The 25,000-nt window shown below is 36.2% G+C and overlaps 1 protein-coding gene across 2 annotated transcripts in view; it reads left to right on the plus strand.

The window, feature by feature from the left end:
- The window catches only part of LOC136843689 (zwei Ig domain protein zig-8-like), a 190,274-nt gene that overhangs the window by 157,116 nt on the left and 8,158 nt on the right, over positions 1–25,000 (plus strand). For both annotated transcript variants that reach the window (XM_067112254.1, XM_067112255.1), the window contains 3 exons: positions 1–103; positions 3,454–3,588; positions 22,531–22,664. The exon at positions 1–103 is cut by the window's left edge and continues 59 nt beyond it. In XM_067112254.1, the coding sequence (XP_066968355.1) occupies positions 1–103; positions 3,454–3,588; positions 22,531–22,664 (372 nt within the window). The remainder of the gene's footprint in view (positions 104–3,453; positions 3,589–22,530; positions 22,665–25,000) is intronic.

Here is a 25,000-nt window from a genome sequence, read left to right on the forward strand (position 1 = left end):
ATCTGACGTGAGATTCAACGTCCTGCATAAGGAAGGGTCCGACGACTGGACTTTGCAGTTGAAATACGTAGACACCAGGGATAATGGGACGTACGAATGCCAGGTGAGTAAGAGTGAGGTCTCTTTTGTTTCAAGCTGAACCCAGAGGTCGGCCAGACAGAATTTCCCCTCGAAGGACTTCTAAGATGGGTCGGCTAGATACACTCTTCGTTAGCAGGTCAGCCAGACACAACTTCTTGTAACAGACAGAATCTTCCCTGGTAGTACCCGCTGAGACGGGTTGGCATGTCAGATTCTCTGCTAACAGAATCCACTAAAATACAGTAGGTTGGTCAGGCAGACTTCTCAGCAGAACCCGCTGAGACTGGTCAGCTAGATTACAATAACTACAAAAAAAAAAATGACTGAAGAAATGAGGATATCAAATTTACTTCCCTCTTTTGCTAGTCTACGGAATTTCATCTTTCTCTCTTTTTTTTAATAGCGTATTCTGACAACTTAAAAAGGGGGAGTGTCGTTGCCTTTGGAGATAGGCCCCTTTCGTTCTTGTTCCAGTTTCTTTTTGTTCTGTAGGTCTTGACAAAATACATTGTTTTCCCATGGTTAGCTATATCCTTGAAATGAATGTCATTACGGTTAGAACCAGTTAGGTTTGAATTTCAAGGTACTGTGTCACTTACATTTGTGAGAATGAAATGCAATGAAATAAGTTACTTGGAATATAAAGCTATCAAGTTATTTTGGACAGTTCATCTGTGTTCTCTGCTTTTTATTTTTTTAAATATCACACTAGTAAACAACTGTGTAAGGCTTTATATGTCTTGTATTTGCATAAGTTTAAAGATAAATGCTTGCTACATCATAAGTATATTTTAGCGTTACATTCCCTGATTCGCTCTTCTCTATTCCTAGATACTCAGGCCAACTTTATAATATGGAGCCTGAAACTAACACTCGCATTAACATTAAACGTTACACTCACCTTTACTAAACCATCAACCCTTCCTTTCTCCTGTTCATAAAACATGGCTTAGAAATACTTTGACACAAAGAGCCGTCTGGAATACAAACAAAAAAAGTGCAGTCTGAACGTGAATTTTAATTCATACTGAATTCAAGACTGAATTTCAACGTGAGGCGTGGCAATACTAATACCTGCTAATTTCACGCGCAAGCCTCTGGCAAGTAATAAAATGATTGCCAATCTGGTTTTATACATATTACGGTTACGATAAATTGATCAAATATTTAGTGAGATATTCTTTTGCGATGACATGATATACTGTACTGCATATATATATATATATATATATATATATATGTGTGTGTGTGTGTGTGTGTGTGTGTGTGTGTGTGTGTGTATGGTGAAACAGTGTGAAAGTCCCTAGAGAGTTTCTTTTCATAAATATTAATATATTTTAATAAAACAATGTAGATATAGCTTACAATGCATGCCAATGAAAGAAATACATAAATTGATCAGTATTAATAAAGATTTTTAAAAAATATTTAAAGTATATTAGACTTTGCCAGTGTTATTTTCTTAGAGTACTATCATTATTATTCATCAGAAAGAAAAAAATTAGTTATATTTCTTGACATTTAGCGTTAATTTACATGCAACATAGTTTATCTATTGCTTCATTTTTTCTCTCTGACGCAAAATGAGTAAAGAGAGAGAGAGAGAGAGAGAGAGAGAGAGAGAGAGAGAGAGAGAGAGAGAGAGAGAGAGAGAGAGAGATTCTTGTGATAATGTAGAGGACGCTTGTACAGATGGCAAATAGTCTAGTGGTTAATTTCATAAATCCGTAGGCGGTTCTAGAGTACATTGAAGTTTTCGTAATATTCAGAAGACTAATAGCCATACATACACACACACACACACACACACATATATATATATATATATATATATATATATATATATATATATATATATATATATATATATATATATATATATATATATATATATATATATATATATATATACTGTATAAAGGAAAGAGGACACACACAGATGTACAAGCTGTCTTTATTCAATGTTTCGTAATTGTCCATTTAATTGATGTACATCGTCAGGGCTGTTAAAATGAAACATAAAATTCCTTGTAAAATTGTAAAAACTAGAACTAAAAATTAAGAATTAAAAAAGCTGAAAATTATTCTTACAAAATTTAAGAAATATACACAAAATTAAAATTACAAGGAATGGAAAAATTTTTTAAATTATATACATTGAAATGAAAGGTAACAGAATATACAGTAAACTAAAAATGAAAATAGCAATGAACAGAGTTACAGAACAAAAGATTAAGGACCGACCTAGAGGAGTGACAGTGTTAAACTAAACGTAAACATAAATAGAAACAATACAAGCCAAGTCCTGAATTCTTGTCTTCCGTGGTTCCAGCCCACGAGACGAGTAACTTATTATCAACTAAAAAATTCCTCTTCGGGTAACATATATGGAAATATATTATTTCCGAGGTAGAGCGAATTAGATATTAAAGGACATTTGAAGCTTTATGGTTACATATGAATCACGGTGATGTGGTAAATTCCATTCATTTATATATATATATATATATATATATATATATATATATATATATATATATATATATATATATATATATATATATATATATATTTCCCCGATGAATTAAACGGTTCAGCTTTTCTCACCCATGTATAAAGTAACCTAAGTCTGGATGTACCAAGCAGTTCTCTCTTTCTCTCTCTCTCGCTCTCTCTCTCTCCCCCCATCACGAACAAAGCGAAAGATTATCGAATGTAGAATCTGTCCTCGAGCAAAGGAAACCCGACTGTGTAGAATGAATCCTCAAAGGCCAATGTAACCCATCTTATACAGATCAGATTAACGAGGTGCCAAACGGTTTATTAAATATGGTCTATTTCGGCATTCCCGATTGCAGCGTTAATCATTACCACTTTTCAGCATAATTTTTTCATTATTTCTAGAGTGTCTCATCTTTTGTGAAGGTGTTTTTATCCATTGAATCATTGCTTATGTTTTTCAAAGTGCTATCCATACATACACAGATATTTAACTGCGTATATACACATGAATATGTGCGCATACACAAACTGAAACATACATACACACACACACATATATGTATATATATATATATATATATATATATATATATATATATATATATATATATATATATATATGTGTGTGTGTGTGTGTGTGTGTGTGTGTGTGTGTGTGTGTGTCTGTGTGTGTGGGTGGGTGTGTGTGTGTATAAACTTGTGTTTGCGTGTTTCTGTTGCGTCTGAATGCACTCCTGCTTTCAAGAAAAAGTTAATTCCTAACCTTCACTGCTGCAAAGAAACATGGAAACATTTTCCGCTTCCAATTTGACGGATCTGTTTTCTGTCGCATTTTCCTAATATTTCTTTTTCTGCTCCATACCTCTACAGTCGTCCACGGGTACGGGTGTCATGTCCAAGTACGTGAACCTGCACGTGAGCAAACCCAGAGCAACAATACAGGGGCCGACGGAACTTCACGTCCAAGAGGGCGAAACTGTCTCGCTCGTGTGTGACATACAACAGGTGAGTTCCTTACCTGGGCTCTAATTAGGGTACGGGTGGTGGTGGGCGGAGGAAAGGAGGACGTCGGAGAGGAGGGGGAGGAGGGAGGAAGGTGGGGAGGAGGTAGTTGGGGCAGAAGATTGATAATGAAAATTGAATTTTTTAATATCCTGATGAATCATTTGTTTGGAAGAGAATGTTGAAATTGTTTCACACACATTATCACACGCACACACACATTATATATATATATATATATATATATATATATATATATATATATATATATATATATATATATATATATATATATATATATATATATATATATATATATATATATATATATAATCCACAAATTGGAGGGCACTATAGTAGGCAGGAGAAGGGCGCTGGAACACATACAGGTCAAGTGCATACATTTATTGTCGACGCGTTTCTTGACCCATGGTCACATCATCAAGACTCTACATTTATAACGTAAAAAGGGGCATTCAGCATAGTTAAAAGTAAACATGCACAAAACATAAGAAAACTTGAAATGGAAAATAAGTTAAACTTAAACATTCACACGTAAATACATTTACACAATAAAAAAACCAATAAAAGAAAACTTAAAATGAACTTAATAAAAAACTGAACTTAATAAAAAGGAATTTGAAAATAAACTTAAAGGGGAGAGCGGAAGGCGCACCTCTCAGGTTGAAAGAGGAAAACACACTAAAAAGAACACAGCACAAAAGCAGAAGAAGGAGGCGGACAAATATAAACAAACAATCGAGTCATGCTATGAACAGGGAAGCAGCCGATGATTGGCAATTTAACTTCAGTGCAATTCTTTTGATATTCAGACTTTCCAAGAGAAGCAGTTCTCCAGGTTCCTTAGCTTGGCCAATTATTCTGAAGTTGTATTTTATTGATGCCTTGCAACCTTTAGCGTGGGATCTTATATTTGAAAGTTCGGGATTAGACACTTTGCAACTCGTAAGATAACTCACGCCCATGTTAGAATCTGCCCTGACCTTGAGGAGACGCCAAGCCGAACCAACGTAATTCCCGGAACATATCCGGGGTACTTGTACTCATATACGATGCCCGACGTCATCAAGGGACAGAGCCGATCCTTGAAGGGAAACCGAAAACCAATAGTTTTAGGATTTTTTGGTATTAGTTTAATGTTAAGAGCACCAATATGTTTTTGAATAGTTTTAACAAACTGCTTAGCAAAATTTTTATTGTTAGGTAAAAAACAGAAGCTCGCATATATAGTAAGTTTAGGTACATAACATTTAGGCATTAAGGGTGCAAGTTTTTTATCGAGAACTTTCTTACTAACCTTAAGCGCTAGACGGCAGGGAAACAGTTGTCATGAAAGTACTGCTTAAGGAAGAGAATTTCAGAATGAAAAGAAAGCCAATTAGAAGTCAGAGATAGAGTCCGATGTACTAAGGTATGAACAGAGTTAATTTTAAAATTTATAAAACAAGAACTAAAAAAATTGGAGCCGATCCCGGTGAATGTACTTTTCTTAAAATAGCCGCATTAAAATTATCATTATCTTTAGTAACTAAAACATCAAGGAAAGCCAACTCACCGTCTTGTTCCCTTTCAATAGTAAAATTATTATTATCGTGAAAGTTGTTGGCTAGGTAATCCAGGGAGCACATGAAAATATTGGCAAAGGTGGGGCCGAGAGGAAACCCCATCGCCATCCCATCGATCTGTTTAAAAAGTTGGTTATTGAAAACAAAGGCCGTGTCCAGCACGGCTAATTCTAAGAGTGTTTTAAAAGATTCATAATTAAAATTACAATATATAAAATCACGAGTGGGGAACAATTTGGTTAAAATAAGATCAATGGTCTCCCTCACAGGAACGTTAGTAAAGAGGGATTCAACATCTGAACTGACCATATACAAATCTGAATGTTGTGAGAGGACCTTCGTTTTAAAATCTTCGGAGTTTCTTAAGGTATATTCATTCCGGGTCAAAGGCTCCAATAAAGGTACCAGAAACTTAGCAAGCTTGTAGTTGGGAGTATTGTAGGAGGCTTGGATAGGGCGAAGGGGAACCCCTTGTTTGTGGATCTTAGGCAGGCCGTACAGGATACCAAATGAGGAGCCACTGGAAAAAAAGATCATCATAAATTTTCTCATTGATTATACCTTGCGTTTTGAGAGACCGTAAAAACCTGTTAATCTTGTTTTCTATCCGGTAAATTTCTTGATGGTTGGTTTGTACAATTTTAGTGAATTTAGTGGGATCATCGAGTATAGTGTTCATTTTATTTAAATAGTCGGTTTTATCTAAAATAATTACCCCTCTACCCTTATCCGGTCTAAGAACTACAATATCTTCACGTTTTGACATATTCTTAAGTAGTTCATAATCCTCTTTCTTGAAAAAGGGAGCCCAGTTAGTTTTTAATTTGGCAAAAGTATGATGAGAAATTAACATTAGTTCTTTTTGTAGGCGTGAGATATATTTGCCTAGATCGAGTCTTTTAATAGGCTGGAATAACATTTCCAAGGGAAGAAAAATTTGACAAAAATTGGGCTTATAATTAGGCAAGCAGAAGTCTAATCCGAATGAGAAGAGAAATTTTTCCTTTTTTGAAAGTACATATTATGATTATGGAACTTGGGAAGCAAGATACCTAAATTGGCCAATTTTTTGGCATGTCTGTTTTGTATGTCATTTAACAGACATGCCAAAAAATTGGCCAATTTAGGTATCTTGCTTCCCAAGTTCCGTAATCACTATAATATAGTTTTTAATTTATCACAATATGTATTTTCAAAAAAGGAAAAGTTTCTCCTTTCATTCGGGTTAGACTCCTGCGATGGGGTTTTCTCTCGGCCCCAACTTTGCCAATATTTTCATGTGGTCCCTGGAGGAGCACAGAATAGACGAGTGCCCTTTGTCCTTCTGTCCCTTATTTTACACCAGGTACATAGACGACACATTCGTTCTACTGAAAAATGAATATGATGCTGATAGATTTTTAAACCTAGCCAACAACTTTCACAATAATATTAATTTTACTATTGAAAGGGAACGAGAGAGTAAGTTGGCATTCCTTGATGTTTTAGTTGCTAAAGATAATGATAATTTTAATGCTACTATTTCCAGAAAAGTACATTCACCGGGATCGGCTCCAATTTTTATAGTTCTTGTTTTATACATTTTAAAATTAACTCTGTTCATACCTTAGTACATCGGGCTCAATCTCTAACTTCTAATTGCCTTTCTTTTCATTCTGAAATTCTCTTCCTTAAGCAGTACTTTCATAACAACTGTTTCCTTCCCGTCTAGTACTTAAGGTTATTGAGAAAGTTCTCGATAAAAAACTTAATGCCTAGCTTCTGTTTTTTACCTAACAATCAAAATTTTGCTAAGCAGTTTGCTAAAATTATTCAAAAACATATTGGTGCTCTTAACATCAAATTAATACCAAAAACTCTTAAAACTATTGCTTTTCTGTTTCCCTTCAAGGATCGGTTCTGTCTCTTAATGACGTCGGGCGTCGTATATGAGTACAAGTGCCCCGGATGTAGTTCCGGGAATCACGTTGGTTCGACTCGGCGTCTCCTCAAGGTCAGGGCCGATTCTCACATGGGCGTGAGTTGTCGTACGACTTGCAAATTGTCTAATCCCGAACTTTCAAATATAAGATCCACGCTAGAGGTTGTAAGACATCAATAAAATACGACAACTTCAGAATAATTGGTCAAGCTAAGGAACCTGGAGAACTGCTTCTCTTGGAAAGTCTGAATATCAAAAGAATTGTACCGACGTTAAATTGCCAATCGTCGGCTGCTCCCCTGTTCATAGCATGACTCGGTTGTTTGTTTATATTTGTCCGCCTCTCTCTTCTGCTTTTGTGCTGTGTTCTTTTTAGTGCGTTATCCTCTTTCACCCCTATAGTGCAGCAGATTGCTGTAAAAATCGTTCAGATAGTGAAACAAGCATGAAATTTGGCACAAACATTCCTAAGACTACGCTCTCTTAGAAAAGGGCGCTGGCCACCTGAAAATCCAAGATGGCGGCTATTTTTCAAAATGGCCGCCATCTATGTTGAGATTCACTGGTTTGGGAGCATCTATTGGATGGAATATGCCAGTTTTTTTTTTTAAACCTCGACTTTTAGGTTATAAAAATGTTCCATACCACACATTTTATTGAAAACCCTTACTAAATGAATTGTAAACCAAGATGGCGTACAAAATGGTTGCCATAAAAGTTTTTTTTTTCTATCCACAGCGCTAGCAGACATAGAGACCAACTGTTTTTATTTAATGGTATATTCATGTGATCAGACAGTTTAACTAATATGCTATTTTCAACTGAAATAGTAATGGTATGGTCACATACAACATTGTGTCTAAGACTGTAACCATAAAAAGAAAAGAAGAGAAATACGGACTAAACGCAACCAATCTATGTATAGGTCTCTCAACCTACACCTTTGAAAAATTCGAGGATAAGAAGGTAGGCATAGCATGACACGTTGGATGCTCAAGCTAGATTATCTACTGAAGAGAGGGCAATATTTATCTAGACTTCACATTTGCAAGTGCACAGAGCTGTGCAGGGAAGACCCAGCTTGTAGCACTTGCACCTTTCCCGACAGCCTGCTTTGCATCCACATTTGGTAAGCTGTTGGCAACTCTTGGCTAAGGGCGAGTTGGTTGTCCAGAGGACTTGCCATGCTTCACCAGACTTTTGCCATCCCCACTCAGCAGGGTTCTCTGGCTGTGGCTGACACTGGGTGGCCTGCCCCACACACAACCAGCCTGGTACGCAGCACGCTTGGTGTGTTGGAGGAGAGCTCCCTGGTTGGTGGAATGGCCTCATATGCCCTTTGTTTTCTGGCAAACATATCAAGTCTAGCCTCATCCACAGTGCCAGTAGTGCTGGATCTTTCATACATAAGTATGACAAACCTCTCCAGGACCTTCAGGTCACTCTCTTCCACTCTGAGAGGGTAGTGACTCAGTTTGGAGAACACAGTGGAGGCCTCTGGAAAGATGTTCCATGTCTGCCAGGCGGTCTTCTTGCCCTTGCTCCGAAGGCTGACACTGTATCACAGCCTGTGAACGCATGGAAGAAGAGCATGCCATTCACCTTCTCCTGGCCCAGAGAGTTGCACAGGTCATGCACAGCAATCCAGCGCAGGCTCTGGCCTTGGCCAAATGCCACCCATAGCTTCTCTAGCCCTAGATTGTGGAGAGTGGAGAAAGCACTGACTGCAACGACAAGAACATCTGTGTCATTTGCTTTAACCGTGATGGTCTTGGCTCCATGTTCTGTGGCATATTTGGCATGGAGAAAGATGCGGGTGTCAGCTTCCTCATGAGAGCACTTTTCCAGTCCCTGAAGACTAGCCTCATGAGTGCTGAGGACAGCAGACCCTTTCGTGGCAATGACAACATTTGTGGCAGACATCTGGGCAACTTTGTCTGCCAGGAACTGGAACAACTCTGTCTTGTTGGCATCGTGTCTTAGGAAATTGCGCCAGTTGGATGGAATTGTGTTCTTGTCTGTCACCTTGCGCCTTCCTCCTGACCACGGTGGAGCCTGGTCTCAGCTTTGAGGCTGGATGTATTGTATACATCAAATACAAGATGTGATGATGTGTACTTGCTGCTATAGGATTGTATCACAGGCAAGAAGTCGCAAAGTGCATAGCCCTCAAAGGTCTTTCCTTTCTTTGGTGGCAAGGCATGGACCAAAGCTGATCCATCTACAATGAGGACATCAGTCTTTGGTTCTTTGTCTTCTAGTGTAACATGACTCTCCAGGACCGAGGTCAGCTGAGACTTCTGACATGTGTACAGCCTACCACCCTCACTAAGGGAAGCTGGGAATGTTTGATTCTCGTGCTGGAAGAATTCCTGCAGATCACATTCACGGCTCTGACAGGATATAAATAGCTTTGAGAAAAGCTGGCAATCCTCCTTCAGAAGTTTCTGCTTTGACTGTTCTACAGGAGCAGCTTCTTGCCTGAAGAAGTCAGTTCTGTTCTTCTTTATCGGCTCATAGAAGGAGACTGCATTGTTTGCCAAAGAGTCTAAAAACTTCTGAAATTTAGTGCGGCCTCTGTCAAGGTGTGTCTGTAGAAGTTCTGCTGAGCTGGGGTGGGCAATGTCTTTGTTGTCAATGGAATACAGATCCTGGCTCTCTTCCTGAAAAGGACTTCCCAAGTGTTGCAAAGCCAATGACAGCTTGCTGACTCTCCAAGAATGTCTTCTGCGCGTGAGGTGTTTGTTCATGGTGTGTTGTCTGCTCATTAGACTCCTTACTTTGAACCTCTGTTTCGTATGCAGACACCAAGCGGATGATCTCTGGGCCAGCCACCATCCATCCTCTGAGTGCTGACGGATCTTCAGTCAGCCCAATGGCTCCGCCATCAGCCTTTATAAAGGCATTGGTCTGCTCATGAGCTTGGTCAAGAGCCATTGCTGAGAACTGGCGACTGGTCTTGTGCACAACAAAGTTGCCAGCCTTGAACTCCTTGTGCAACTCTGGGTGTGAACTCTCTAGGGTAAGCATGTCCCTGAGGTGAATAGGCAGCCAACGAGCATAGTTTGTATTATTGTTGGAAAAGAAGTAGGGTATCAGCTCATGCAATGCCTGGCAGTAGAGGACAAAATTGGCCTCACGGAAGGACCTGATCAGTAGGAATATCACAAGTTCCATAGACAACACCATGTGCCAGAAGTGGAACTGTGGACTCTGCTGTCTTCGAAGGTCACACCACTCCTCAAACTCTAATGCCTGCTCATTGTTGTTTGCTTTCTCAGCACAGTAGTCAGTGTATGCTGTCCTCAGGAGTTTGTACAAACTAGAGGCTGTAACCTGGTGCATCTGCCGTGTCCTGGTTACACTTGCAGTTGACAGGAAGGATTCTGCAGTTCCAGATGAAGCAACTCCTGCCTCCACCAGAGCTCCTGTCCAACCACTGCCATGAAGAAGAGTACCAAGAGATGTCATTGCTGCCATCTCAATGTGCAGACCACCAAACATTTCCAGATACTTGTCTTCGCCATACTGATCAGGCCACTGCCACTGCACCTGCTTTGCTACGGCATAGATTGGCTGATCAGCTGTGATTATGGGTATCTGGCCAGGGTTCAGAAAATCAGTGACATCCTGCACTTTCTGCATCACTTGTTTGATCGTAGCAACAGAATGAGCCTGATCACGCAGGAGAGGAAGCAATGAAGTTATGGTTACTTCAAATTCTGGGCTTCTCTTCATTGAAGCGTGATGAGCTGACCACGTCAGATTCACTGCATCATCTATTTCCTGGGTGACTATGACCTTGTCTAGCCACTGATACTCCAGTGCAAGCTGTGGCCCCAAGATATCTGTGGGAAGCTTTGGTATTGCAGTGTTTGGTGGCACAGGGTTCTTTGTTTGAAAGGAAGCTGGTGAGATGTTTGTGAATGTGTCCGGCAATTCAGGCACCGACCTCACTTTCTCAGGTGCAAACTTTAGTTGCTGTCTTTCCTGTCCAGTGTTCTCCTTGGTGGGGTGCTGAAATATGGAGATGCTAGATCCATGGAAGGAGGTAGTGGCAGTAGTTGCAGATGGGTTGAGGTCGATGTTGTCCATCACTGCAGTGGTGAACAACCCTTTTCGCAGTACTGGGGGACAGACCACACCCTCCTCCACATATTTGCTAACTGTGGCATCTCCTAACTGTGCAGAGACCTCCAGTACTCTGTCATAAGCGATACTGAGGCCATACTGATGTAGCATTTCAACCAGGTTTCTCTTCCTGGTTTTGGCATAGACTGAGAGTCCCATGTAGACTGGGAATGGTGTTTCTCTGTCTTTGGAGTGTCTATGAGTTGTTGCTCCTCTTTGTATCGGGGAGTAGCAGTTGAACTGCATGAGCTGTGCAATGGCCTGGTCTGACTTTGATGCTCCAAATCGTAACTGTGACTTGATGTCAGCCCCATGCTCAACCATCCCTACAAACTGGAGCAGGAGAGGAGGCACAGAATTTCGTACACAAGCCTCAGAAAATGTGCCATCAAACCGTGACTGATGATCAAGTATAGACTTTCTGAGAATATTTGCTGCTTTAGCAATGATAACTGCCTCTGAAAGATCAGATGATTGAGCAAGTGCTTTTCCCACATCCTTTTGAAATGCAAGTAATACATCTCTGCCAGATTTATGAGCCTCAAGTTCTGGAATTTCTGCCAGAAGTTTGTCTTTGAGTCTCGTGGAATTTACACTTGGTGACTCTACACCTAATTGTTCCAGACGTTGTTGGTAGAGGTGGCAAATATCTGCCAGCCGAAATGTGACTGGATCATCTGAACAAAGGTTGTTTTCAACAATGTATGTCATCAGTTCTGACAGAACTAGTGGATATACATCTGATTCTGACTCAGTGCTACCTTGGTCTTTCTCAAGGCTCCTCAGGTAGGACCTTTTCTGTTGTAGAGGGCACAAAGACAGGCATGGTGATACTTAAACTCCTGTGCAATGACATCCCCACCAGTCAACTTAGCAAGGAGCTTGCCATCACTAAGTATCTCTGCACATTCACGCAATTTCAAGTCAAGGCCCTTAGTACTAGCCTGTCTGAGATCAGATGCAGGTGCCACTTTCTCACAGAAAATGCAAACTTCATTGTCATGACTGGTTCGGCGCAGTTTTGCACGACTAGTCTCAGTGTTGCTGGTCTGGTCATTGGATTGTCGCTTTCTTGCACGGTCCAGTTTAGTGTTGTTAAACAACAAGCGACAGTTCACATGGTATTTTGCTGCATTTTTCCTGAGAGTGGCCTCTATGCCATCACCTTCATCCAGCCTTGCTGGATCCATTATCAGTGGCATTTCATTAATTTCACTGAACATGGGAATGTTCCTTGCCAGCATTGTGTACCCATCATGGTCTAGGACATGATGACTTGGAGGTGATGTCAAGTGCTCACCTCTTTTGTCCTTCTGACAAAGACAACACAAACTCCAGTTTGTTTTTCTACTGCTCAATATTGGATTGGCATCACATTCTGCCATGATTTCACTTTTGATTAAGGCCGAGGGGTTATCCTTTACCACCTTAAACAAAGCACACATTCCTGTACGGGATTCAACTAGGTTCGGTCTCCCTACACCTAGCCCGATCATTCATCCAGTGCCATTTAAGTCCCGTGTGATCTGTACACCATCCGGGTAAGTACATGAACCATCATGTACAGCCCCATACCCTTGGCTCGGCTCTCCCGCTGGCACATCCTGTCTATTCAGGTGCGGCTATCTAACTATAGCTGGTCTGGGGCTGTTAGAAAGCATTTGGGACACTAAACTAAACTATACTACAACTACTAGTCTAAGACTACAGGATTAGTAAAGCTGGATTAGCTGGCACTGAACCCCATGCTGAATTACACAGCAGTGATGTCACCAGTGTGCCCTGGTTGTGTGCAGACATACACTCTTTTACATTTATTAATTTTCCTTCAAAATTGATGAGTTTTTCGAAAGAGATGGCCTCATTAGGATCTAAAACCACAGAAACCAAGATCCATGCTTAAAACGATAATTGTTGAACGGGCATTATTTCTCATTATAATTATTGTTTCTACCTTTTCTTGGCAGCCATATAGCCCCCATATTTAAAGGTAAACTGTACTGGGAAGCTACAGAAACATAATATTCACAAGAAATAGTATGGAAGAGCTTTACCATATTGCTAGAAGCAAATACATGCCATTCTAGTGAAAAAATTAGCCAAAATCTGTCGATACTGGCCGCCATCTTGGAATTTGGCCGCCATATTAAATTTTTTGCGTGGCCAGCGCCCTTTCTGATAGAGGAACTTTAAAGAGCACTTGTGCAAAATTTCATGCTTGTTTCACTATCTGAACGATTCTTATGAAATATGCAATTATCTGCTGCACTACTATAGGTGCGCCTTCTTCTCTCCCTTTTAAGTTTATTTTTAAATTCCTTTTTATTAAGTTCAGTTTTTTATTAAGTTCATTTTAAGTTTTCTTTTATTAATTTTTTTAATATGTAAATGTATTTAAGTGTGACTGTTTAATTTTCACTAATTTTCCATTTTAAGTTTTCTTATGTTTTGTGATGTTTACTTTTAACTATGCTGAATGCCCCTTTTTACATTACAACTGTAGATGTCCTGATGATGTGACCATGGGTCAAGAAATGCATCGACAATAAATGTATATACTGGATTTGTATGTGTTCCTGAGGCCTTCTCCTGCCTACTATATATATATATATATATATATATATATATATATATATATATATATATATATATATATATATATGTGTGTGTGTGTGTGTGTGTGTGTGTGGTGGTATATATATATATATATATATATATATATATATATATATATATATATATATATATATATATATATATATATATATATATATATATATATATGTGTGTGTGTGTGTGTGTCTATATATAGATGTAATGATATCTAGGAGAATATAGTTATGAATAGCATAAATATAAGAGAGAGAAAAGGAAATGAGAGAGAACCAGTATAGATTGATAGATAGAAGAGAGAGAGAGAGAGAGAGAGAGAGAGAGAGAGAGAGAGAGAGAGAGAGAGAGAGAATAACGAAGCAGAGGGAGTAACAGCACTTCTTGTGTCACGATTGGAAAAGCAAAACACGGGTGCGAGTTTAATCTAAGGCAATCGTAACAAGAATGTTTCCCTGTCTCACCTGTGAGCTTACCTTTCATCTCTCGCCGGAACTTAAAGACTTCCAGTGACGTCATTAGTCTCTCCTGCGAAGGAGGGGATTAATTCATCTATTACACCCAAAGGGACATCGTTAGATAAGTCCATCCACTTAGGATGTCTAACAAGGCGGGACAAGAAGCAATGGTCAGCCTATTGTGGGATGGACATTTCTTTTGAAGAACCTTCAAAAGGCAATGAAGGAAGGAAGAGAAGCAGAACAGAGCAGATAGAAAAGAAGTAGATAGAAGAAAGAGAAGTAGTGGAGTGACGTCGAGAGCCTCAACAGTTGTGGGTTGAGAAGAAAGCAAGGCTTGTACTTCGATTCGTATCATACTACTTAACTTGCATATATATTTAACTTGTATATGCTAGTGTGATAATGAAGTGAGAAAACTATACTGTGTCTTCCTAGACCTCCTGGGACTCAAATGTTACTACAACTAATAACAGACAAAGCCAGAAACGACAAAGCAACTATAAAGGAAATAATAAACTTCTGTACATGGGCAACAAATAAAATAAATAATAAGAAAGGAACATCATGACATGAAAAGTTGTTAACATTACATTGGTGACAGCAGTATTGGATCCGAGGGAGACGTGAAAAAAAAAAAAGGGCAGTGTGAAGGACAAATCGACAAGCAGACCTCAAGAAGTTTAATGATAGGCAATGAAGTGAATCATAACAACAATATAAACATTATATGCTGCTAGAAAACCTGCAACTAAGAAATATTATTCTCCGAAGATAAAACAATGAGTGAACCACGAGAATACAACGCAAGCATACAAGTGAAGCAACAACAATGCCTGTGTGTTGATGACTATCGAAACATGCCCAAACAGATTCTATACACAATCTGTTAAAGTGAATGAGTGCATTTCACATGTACGACAAAACATTCCCGTTAGAGCTATCAGCACACACACTAAACAGATTTCTATATACAATCTGTTAAAATGGATGAGTGCATTTCATATGTACGACAAACATTCTCATTAAAAACCAACATTACTGGTAAAATTTAATAAGACGAATCCCTGGTGGTCAGCGAAGCAAGAAAAGGACAGTTTTAGTCAAGATTTAAGACCAGAAGTCGTATCCTGAGTGTCTACAGCAAACTACAGTGTTGGTTACAGAAAAGAAAAGTAAAACAAATCCAGAGCAACAGTGGTAACAAGTAACAGTTTAACAGAACAACAGAAAATAAGTAAGTCGTGATTGAAAGTTATTTTATTCTCTCTCTCTATGAGTGTATAAAAATAATTATGTTCTCTCTCTCAGAAGTTATAAAGCTTTTATCATTTTCTCTCAAAAAATTTTTTTGGTCTTGTTATATTTTTTGACGTTTCATAGATAGGAATCTCCAATAACCTAACAATCTTTTGATGATTTTTTTATTTTCATACTGTTGTGTATTTGTTTATAAATTTTTTATGATTTTTAGAATACTGTTGTAATATGCAGGATTCGTTTGACCAGCTGTTGAATACTAATAGAAATAAACATTACAATTTAAGACCAACAACAGTTAGACTAAACTAATAACACAAATAGCAACAGTAATAATAATATTAATGATAGTAACACATTTCAATTTAGAACAATGGCACAAGTAGTAATCATTACGCAAGCCACACGATTCTGTGGAAGAGTTGAAAGTTCAAATCCTGACAAAAATAGGCTAGAATCATATTCTGTAAACAAGTGGCTAGCTGATGCAGACAGTCGCATATCTACAGGGGGGAATAACAAGTGAAAGAGCTAAAATCAACGAAGCCTTGCTTCTCGTTAGTTCAGAAAGCGGTGATGCACATAGAACTTTGAATTCAGTTAGATTCAGCAAAGTAACCACATACACTGAATTTAAAAGAATTTGTTTATCAATCTGGGAACCAGTAAATCAAAGTGATGCATTATATAATATTAATGAATTCCTTACCTAGCATTATGATGGAGAATCCATAGCAAATCTTCACACAGATGTTGAAGAATCGGCACACAAAGTGATAGAAGACTTAAGGAAGACAAACATCACCATAGGAAATAACAATGACTTTGGTGATGAAGAAAATGATTTAGTTAGTTTAAGATATGTTTTAATTATTTGTCATTTGGAACGATGCATAATGCACTCGGAGAAAAAGAAAAGAAAGCTTTTGAGAAAGTTAAAATTGATCCTAAAAGTGATAGCCTTACAGCTTTAATATCAATGAGGCAAGAAATCCAGAAGAAAGAGATAGGTTTTTCTAAGGAATTTGTAGGGGTAACAGAAACACAAAATAAAAGGAAAGGCAGAAATACCCATGATTCATATAAAAGAAATAACAAGTATGATGATAATTCCAGACTAGTAGGGAATAGACAAACTTCCTTTCAAAGGAAATATGCACAAAATTCTAGAAAAAAAAATGGAATCCAAACAAGAAAGGAAGACAGAATCAATCGAGGAATGAACTATTCCTCGGTCCACCCATAAGATAATAATGGTTAATATTCAAACAAATAATTCAAACCCAGAGAATAATTCAGCTCAAGAAGCTAGATCAAAAATAACATGTGAAAACTGCGGGTATACCAATCATTCCACTAATAAATGCAGAAAGCCTAAAATCTGCACAGTTTGGATAAAGATCAGGCATTTAACTAAAAACTTTTGGTTCAATAATAAGGAAGCCAATAGAGAGAACATAGAGATAAGTAACAGTCGCTCAAATATAAATAAATCATCCAGTCAGTGACAATTAACCCCTTTACAGAGAAAAGAAAGTAAACCCCTTCAAGGTGATGAAAGAGAAAAAGGAGAGACAGTTACAATGGGAAATGAAGGTTCATCCGCATTTTCCTACTTACATAGCAAAGAAGTCGTATTTTCCATGAAAGAGGAAGAAATAAACAGAAAGGATCTGCCTATTGTAAAGATTCCAATAAATGGAAAGACATGTATTGTACTCATTGATTCCGTTAGTACTATAAATATAATAATATATTTAGGCATTGCAGAAACTCAGATTCACGGTCAAAGTAGAGTAATAAAAGGAATAGCATGGAAACAGATTAAAAGTCTGGGGAATGTGAACTTAGAAATAAGAATTTTGTCACATAAATTTATTGAAAGTTTTCTAGCTTTAGCAGACAGATTTTTTCCCGCACAAGTATTGTTCTCATTTAATTTAATGAGATGTGGAATAATATTAGATAGTAGTAAAAGAAACATTAGCCTGAAACAGGATAATCAGAAGAGCGTATGTTTTACGCTTGACGAAGAAAAATTTCACCCAAATCTGATCAATTTGTCTGAGACAGTTTCGACAAGCGAGACAGACATACAGGAAAAGCAGATAAGTAACCAGAAAAAGCAAAATAGAAAAGGATAAAAAAGAGGAATTCACACAATTACAGAATACAGAATTGGTAAACAATAATGATTTTGCAAAATGAGCATTTAAAAAATATATCAAACATATATATATATATATATATATATATATATATATATATATATATATATATATATATATATATATATATATATATATATATATATATATATATATATATATATATATATATATATATATATATATATATATATATATATATATATATATATATATATATATATATATATATATAATATACATACATACACACACACACACACACACACACACACACACACACACACACACATATATATATATATATATATATATATATATATATATATATATATATATATATATATATATATATATATTACATTTAATGGCAATTGCTGTGAAAGGAAAAGTGAAACACGGAGTGGCTGCTACGCCTTTTGACTTAGTGTCCTTTACTTAGCAGACTGATGAGAAAATTAAGAATAAGTTTAAAAGAAAGCTTGTTTAATTGACTGATAACATACATATTCCCTGATGATGGGGATTATAAAGGAACAATTGTACCTGGAATCTAACATTTTAAGAATTAGTGGACCTACCAAAACAAGGGTAGATATCTGAGAGTTTTCAAAAAATATTAGTTCCAACAGCTTGGAAGCAGGGAAGGGTCAATTAAAGGATTTTACAGGGAAAGAGACTGACCACCAAAATTGACCATGCAATAGATAAGCTGATTACATATATTTATAAAAGTACAACAACTGAATATATTCTCCTTTTGGTAAACAATTATAATTTTTGCAAAATGAACATTTAAAAAATATATATTAATCATACAAATACATAGAAAGTATATATAAGGTAACTGATTAGTAATTAAGTCAGTGATTTTATCTTTAAGGTCATTCTTGAACATTTTACTAATACATAGGTCCAAATAATACATGCCAGGGCTAAGATTAAAATTACAGCTGGAAGCTGTATAATAGCAGGTTCTAAAAGATTTCGTGAAGAGAAATCTTTTGATCTGGCAATCACTGAACTTTCAGTCCAATTTATAATAATAATAATAATAATAATAATGATAATAATAATAATAATAATAATGTTCTTTATTGCAGCTCAGGGCCATATGCATGGAACATACAAATATAATACACACAATCTAGATACATAAGGTAACATGACAAAAATAATTATCGGCAGTATCCACACAGTTGCTGAAGAAGTAGAAAAAATAGAATTCATAATAATGGTAATGACAGTAATTATATGGGGAATACAAACAAAAATAAAAATGATAACAATAAAAAATACTGATTGCAGACGATTAATTTCCATCTGGGGTCCTTAGGTGGTTACAGAGGTCAGGTCCAAAGGGCTAAATACGAACATTGAAAATTGCAAAACTCTATAATGACATTAAACACAGTAATAACTGGAAGTAAGAATACCAAAAACAGCAAGGAACGTAGAAATATAATAATAATAATAATAATAATAATAATAATAATAATAATAATAATAATAATAATAATAATGACAGATTCTGGAGATGGCACTTCATAATTGTAAAAACAGAGAATAAGGCATTTAAGGAACAAACGCCTCATTATTCCATCTTTCCCACAATTTATATCTTCTTCTTGCCTCACTGCTCAGGATTCTTTGTATGAGCGAATTGCTGCTGTTTCTCAGTTAGGTGATCAGACTGGACGTTGTTCGCCTCACGTTGATTTTTAAATTATCCAGGCGGTTTTCTATGAACATCTGCGTGGCTGAGTGAGAGAGAGGAGTGTTTGTGAAGCGTCTCAGAACGTCACTGTGAACAACAGTGATACGTCTCATGGTCTCTCGGGTATAGTTCGTCCAAAGGGAACATCCATATATACTGTAGCAGTGCGAGCGGAAGAGCAGCAGTTTCGTTTCTCGGTGACAGAAGGCAAACCTCCTTGCAATCATGTTGCCAGTTGCACATAGTTCACGACGCCTCTGTTCTATGTCTGCCGTATCTTTTAGGTCGTCCGTGATAATGTGTCCCAAATACGGAAATTCATGCACGTATTCCAGACGATGATTTCCGAGGAAAATTAGTGGTTCTGCAATATGCTTAAGCGATCTCGGGAGCAGCGACATCCACTGGGTCTTGGTTTCATTGTATAGGATATCAAATTCCTCTGCATATTGGCGGCAGGTGTCGATGAGTCGCTGGAGACCTTGCACTGATGGGGAGATCAGAACCATATCAGCGTAACAGAGGTTGTTTATTGTTGTTTCACTGATGTGCATCCGATTGGGAGTGAGTTCAGTTTGACATTCAGGGCATCTGTGTACGTGTTAAACAGGTATGGAGAGAGAATGCCCCCTTGCCAGAGCCCGTTTAGGGAGCCGAAGGTGTACGACAGTACGTTACCCCATTTGACACAGAACTGCTGTGTGGAGAACCAACAACATAAAATGCCAATTAGATATGGAGGTGTGTCTCGTTTGTGCAGCTTCAGGAAGAGATTAAGGTAGTTTACTCTGTCAAATGCCTTTCTTACATCTAAAAAACCTAGGAAAACAGGAAAGGCTGATGATAGCTAATAGTTCAGCAATTCTTTCAGGATGTAGATGCAGGTGTCGGTTGAATGGTTTGCTTTAAAGCCAAACTGGTTGTCAGTAGTGTGTAGAAAGGGGAGAAGTCTCTCTAGAAGAACAGACTCAAGTATCTTCGACGTAATTGTAGTAATTGCAATCGGGCGATAATTGCCAGGGTCAGCTGGTGAATTATGCACGCACTGAACAGAGCAGCTAGCAAAATGTAAATTATCGGATGGCAGAATTCGAAAGCTTCAGCAGGCAGACCATCGCAGCCGGGCGATTTATTATTAGGTAGGTTGTTTATGGCCTCGCTGATGTTACATGACGTAATGCGATCGGCGAAATGAAACTGAGTATTATCAGTAAGGAGGTTATTTACATCCCTTTGGGAGTCTTGATCGTTTAAGCAAACTCAGGATAGTGCTGAAGTGATCGCCCCACATTCTTGCGATAGCCTCGTCACCGACGGCTTCTCCTACTCTCTGTGATAGCTTTTTAGTTTTGGGATTTAGGGATTGAATGTCCTTCCAAAGACGGGGGTAATCGCCAGATTCTAATTTCCTAGACATTGCATCAGCTCTTAGTTGCTTTTCATTCATTCAGTCATTCATCCTGTGAAAGTTTTCACTTAAATGAATAAATGAATATTTCATTGGATGTTTGCCTAGTTTTGACAGAACACTTATGCTGTTTAATTCTTACTTCTAAATCCTTGCTGGATTTACCTATATAAAAAGAAGAGCAGCCAAAGCATGAATTTTTATATACTATACTTTTTTAAATCCCCTTCATCAAGTCATAAAAAATTTCAATAGCACAGTGAAAAAAATCCTTAAAGATAAAAAAGAACTGATAGGTCAGGTGTCAGTAATTTTCCTCATTACCTTACTTGTGTGGATTAGTAAAATTGCACGAAGAAAATAATCCTATGCGGCCTATTGTCAACATAGTTGCCAGATCGAAAAATTTCTCTTCACGAAATCTCTTAGAATCTGCAATTACACAGCTTACTTCTAGTTGTAATTTAACCTTAGCCCTGGCATGCATTGTTTGGACCCATGTTAGTAAAATGTTCAAGAATGACCTTAAAGATAAATCACTGAGTTAATTACTAATTGGTTACCCTATATATATATATATATATATATATATATATATATATATATATATATATATATATATATATATATATATATATATGTATTTTATGTATTCATATGTTGCTTGATATATTTTTTTGAAAATGTTCATTTTGCAAAATTATTATTGTTTACCAAAAGGAGAACATATTGAGTTATTGTACTTTTATAAACATATGTACTCAGGTTATTCATTCCACAGTCTTTTTTGGTGGTCACTCTCTGCCCCCGTATAATCCTGTGATTGACCCTTCCCTGCTTCCGAGCTGTTAGGCCTAATCTTTTGTAAAATCTCTCAAATATTTACCCTTGTTTTGGTAGGTCCACTAATTCTTGAACTGTGTTGGATTCCAGGTACAATTGTTCCTTTATGATCCCCATCCTCAGGGATATCTTTATGTCATCTGTCAATTATGCGAGCTTTCTTGTAAACTTATTTTTATATTTCTTATCAGTCTGCTAAGTAAAGGACAATAAGTTAAAAGGCCTACCAGCCACTCCGTGTTTCACTTTTCCCTTCATGGCAATTGCCTTCATTGATACAATCATCACGTTCCATATCTTCGTGATTCAGTTACACACACACACACACACACAGTCACACACACACACACACACACACACACACACACACACACATATATATATATATATATATTTATATATATATATATATATATATATATATATATATATATATATATATATGTGTGTGTGCGTGCGTATGTGTGTGCATATATATATATATATATATATATATATATATATATATATATATATATATATATATATATATATATATATATATATATAGATATATATATATATATATATATATATATATATATATATATATATATATATATATGTATATATATATATATATATATATATATATATATATATATATATATGTGTATATGTATATATATATATATATATATATATATATATATATATATATATATATATATATATATATATATATATATATAAATATATATATATATATATATATATATATATATATATATATATATATATATATATATATATTATATATCCTTAACAACTACTCAACTGTATCTCTAAATTTCCCCACTCCAGAGTAAACCACCTTTCGTATTTTGGTACCATGGCATCAATTTGGTCAACAACGAGGACGAGAGGAGCCGATTCGACGTCGACACAACGGTGGAAGGAGGAAAGACGACGTCGAGTCTCACAATTAAAGAAACAAGGTAATGAACAGAATCTTTTTTTAGATAAAAACTGAAATTTTTGGTGAAGGAGAAACGTAAAGGGTAGGTCTTTTAATAAAAGAATTATTCTTTTTATATAAGGAAAGGGTGACTGGATATGTCCTCATAAAGGCAAAAGTCTTTAACAAAGCCATTCTTTTGTATATAAGGCAAAGTGATTGAAAAAAGCCTTTCTAAAGGAGAAAGGTGAGGAAAAAGTCCTTAATAAACGAGTAATTCTTTATGATATAGGTAAAAGTGGATTGATAAAGGTCTTTTTTTAAGGAGAAAGGAGGAAGGTAACTCTTTTATAAAGGTGTTATTATTCTGACACGGAAAATACGATTAAAAATTATAATTCTCTAATAAACAAATGATTTGACGAGTCATGTCTTTATAAGATTATGTGCTTCATAATCATGAGAAATATATATATATATATATACATATATATATATATATATATATATATATATATATATATATATATATATATATATACACACTCACATATATATATATATATATATATATATATATATATATATATATATATATATATATATATATATATATATATATATATATATGGATAAGATCCACGAAGGAAACGGAAACACTGGAATGCTGCGAGGCCTTTCGACGCTATGTCCTTAACTTAGCAGACTGAAGAAATATAAAAGTATGTTTACAAAGAAAGCTCATGTAAATGACAGATGGGGATTATAAAGGAAACATATGCACCTGGAATCCAACACAATTGAAGAATTAACAGAACTGCCAAAACAGGATTAAATATTTAAGAGGTTTTTACAAACGATTAGGATCAACCGTTCAGGAGCAGGGACAGGGCAATTAAAAGATTATATAGGTTCGTGGCTGACCACCTAAAAATTTTAAGTACAACACAATAATTCTCTTTTTTTTGTAAACTATAATAACTTTTTGCAAGATGAACATTTTCACAAATAAAAAATTATATTAAACATACGGATATATAGAAAATATATATCAAGTAGCTAACTTGTAATTAAGTCAGTGATTTTATCTTTTAGGTCATTCTTGAACATTTTTCTAATACAGGGGTCCAAATAATACATGCCCGGGCTAAGATTAAAATTACAACTGGAAGTAACCTGGATAATAGCGGACTCCAATAGATTTCTTGAAGAGAAATCTTTCGATCTGGCAATCACTGAACTTTCAGTCCAACTTATCCTGTGAGAGTTTTCACTTAAATGAATGAATATAGCATTGGATGCTTGTCCAGTTTTGACTTAATACTTATGTTGCTTAATACGTACATCTAAATCTTTGCTAGATTGGCCAATATAAAAAGAGGGGCAATCCAAACATGGAATTTTATATATTATGTTGTTGTTTTCTTTAGGGCTATTTTTTATTAACATTCTTTTGAGTGTGTTACTATAAGAAAAAACGAGGTTTACATTAAAAGGTTTTAACGATGATTTTGTTTTCAAAACCACTAAAATAAGGCAAGCTAAGAATGTTCTTAGGGGTTTCTTTCTTCATGTAACTTTCACTATAAAACTTTTTGTGGGCTTTGTTATAACAAATATCTAGTATATGTGAAGGATAACATAAATCTGTCCCTATTTTTCTTATGTATTCAATTTCTTTATCCAAATACTGGGGACTGACAATGCGCAAGGCTCGTAAAAACATAGAGGAAAAAAATGATATTTTGATGTTGAGGTGATGGCCTGAATAAAAATGGACATAAGTTAAGTTGTTGGTTGGTTTCCTATAAATACTGAATTTACACTGAAATGGTTCTCTATGTATTAAAACATCTAAGAAAGGGAGGCAATTGTCTTTTTCTAATTCTAACGTAAACTTAATGGATGGTACCTGGTTATTCAAATTACAGAGTAAATCATTTACATCAATACCAGCAGGCAAAACAGCTAAAATATCGTCAACATACCTATACCACTTTAAAGGAGTATAAATGATATTAGGTATATATCGTTTTTCAAAGAATTCCATGTACAAGTTTGAGAGGAGTGGGGATAAAGGGTTGCCCATTGCCATACCAAATATTTGTTGGTAAAATGCACCATTGAATATAAACTTACAATCACAAATGCACAACCTAGTGAGAGAAATGATATGACGTACAGGTAGAGGTAATTCGTGATGGATTAATTCATTACTAAGATACTCTAAAATAGATTCTATAGGGACTTCAGTAAAAAGAGAACAAACATCAAAACTAACGAATCTATCAGTGGGGCAAAAAGTGATTTTGTTTAATTTATCAACTAAATCTAGACTATTATATACGTGAGAATCTGAGATAGTTCCAAGTAACG

Source organism: Macrobrachium rosenbergii, chromosome 12 (assembly GCF_040412425.1).
Source record: "Macrobrachium rosenbergii isolate ZJJX-2024 chromosome 12, ASM4041242v1, whole genome shotgun sequence".
Classification (NCBI taxonomy): domain Eukaryota; kingdom Metazoa; phylum Arthropoda; class Malacostraca; order Decapoda; family Palaemonidae; genus Macrobrachium; species Macrobrachium rosenbergii.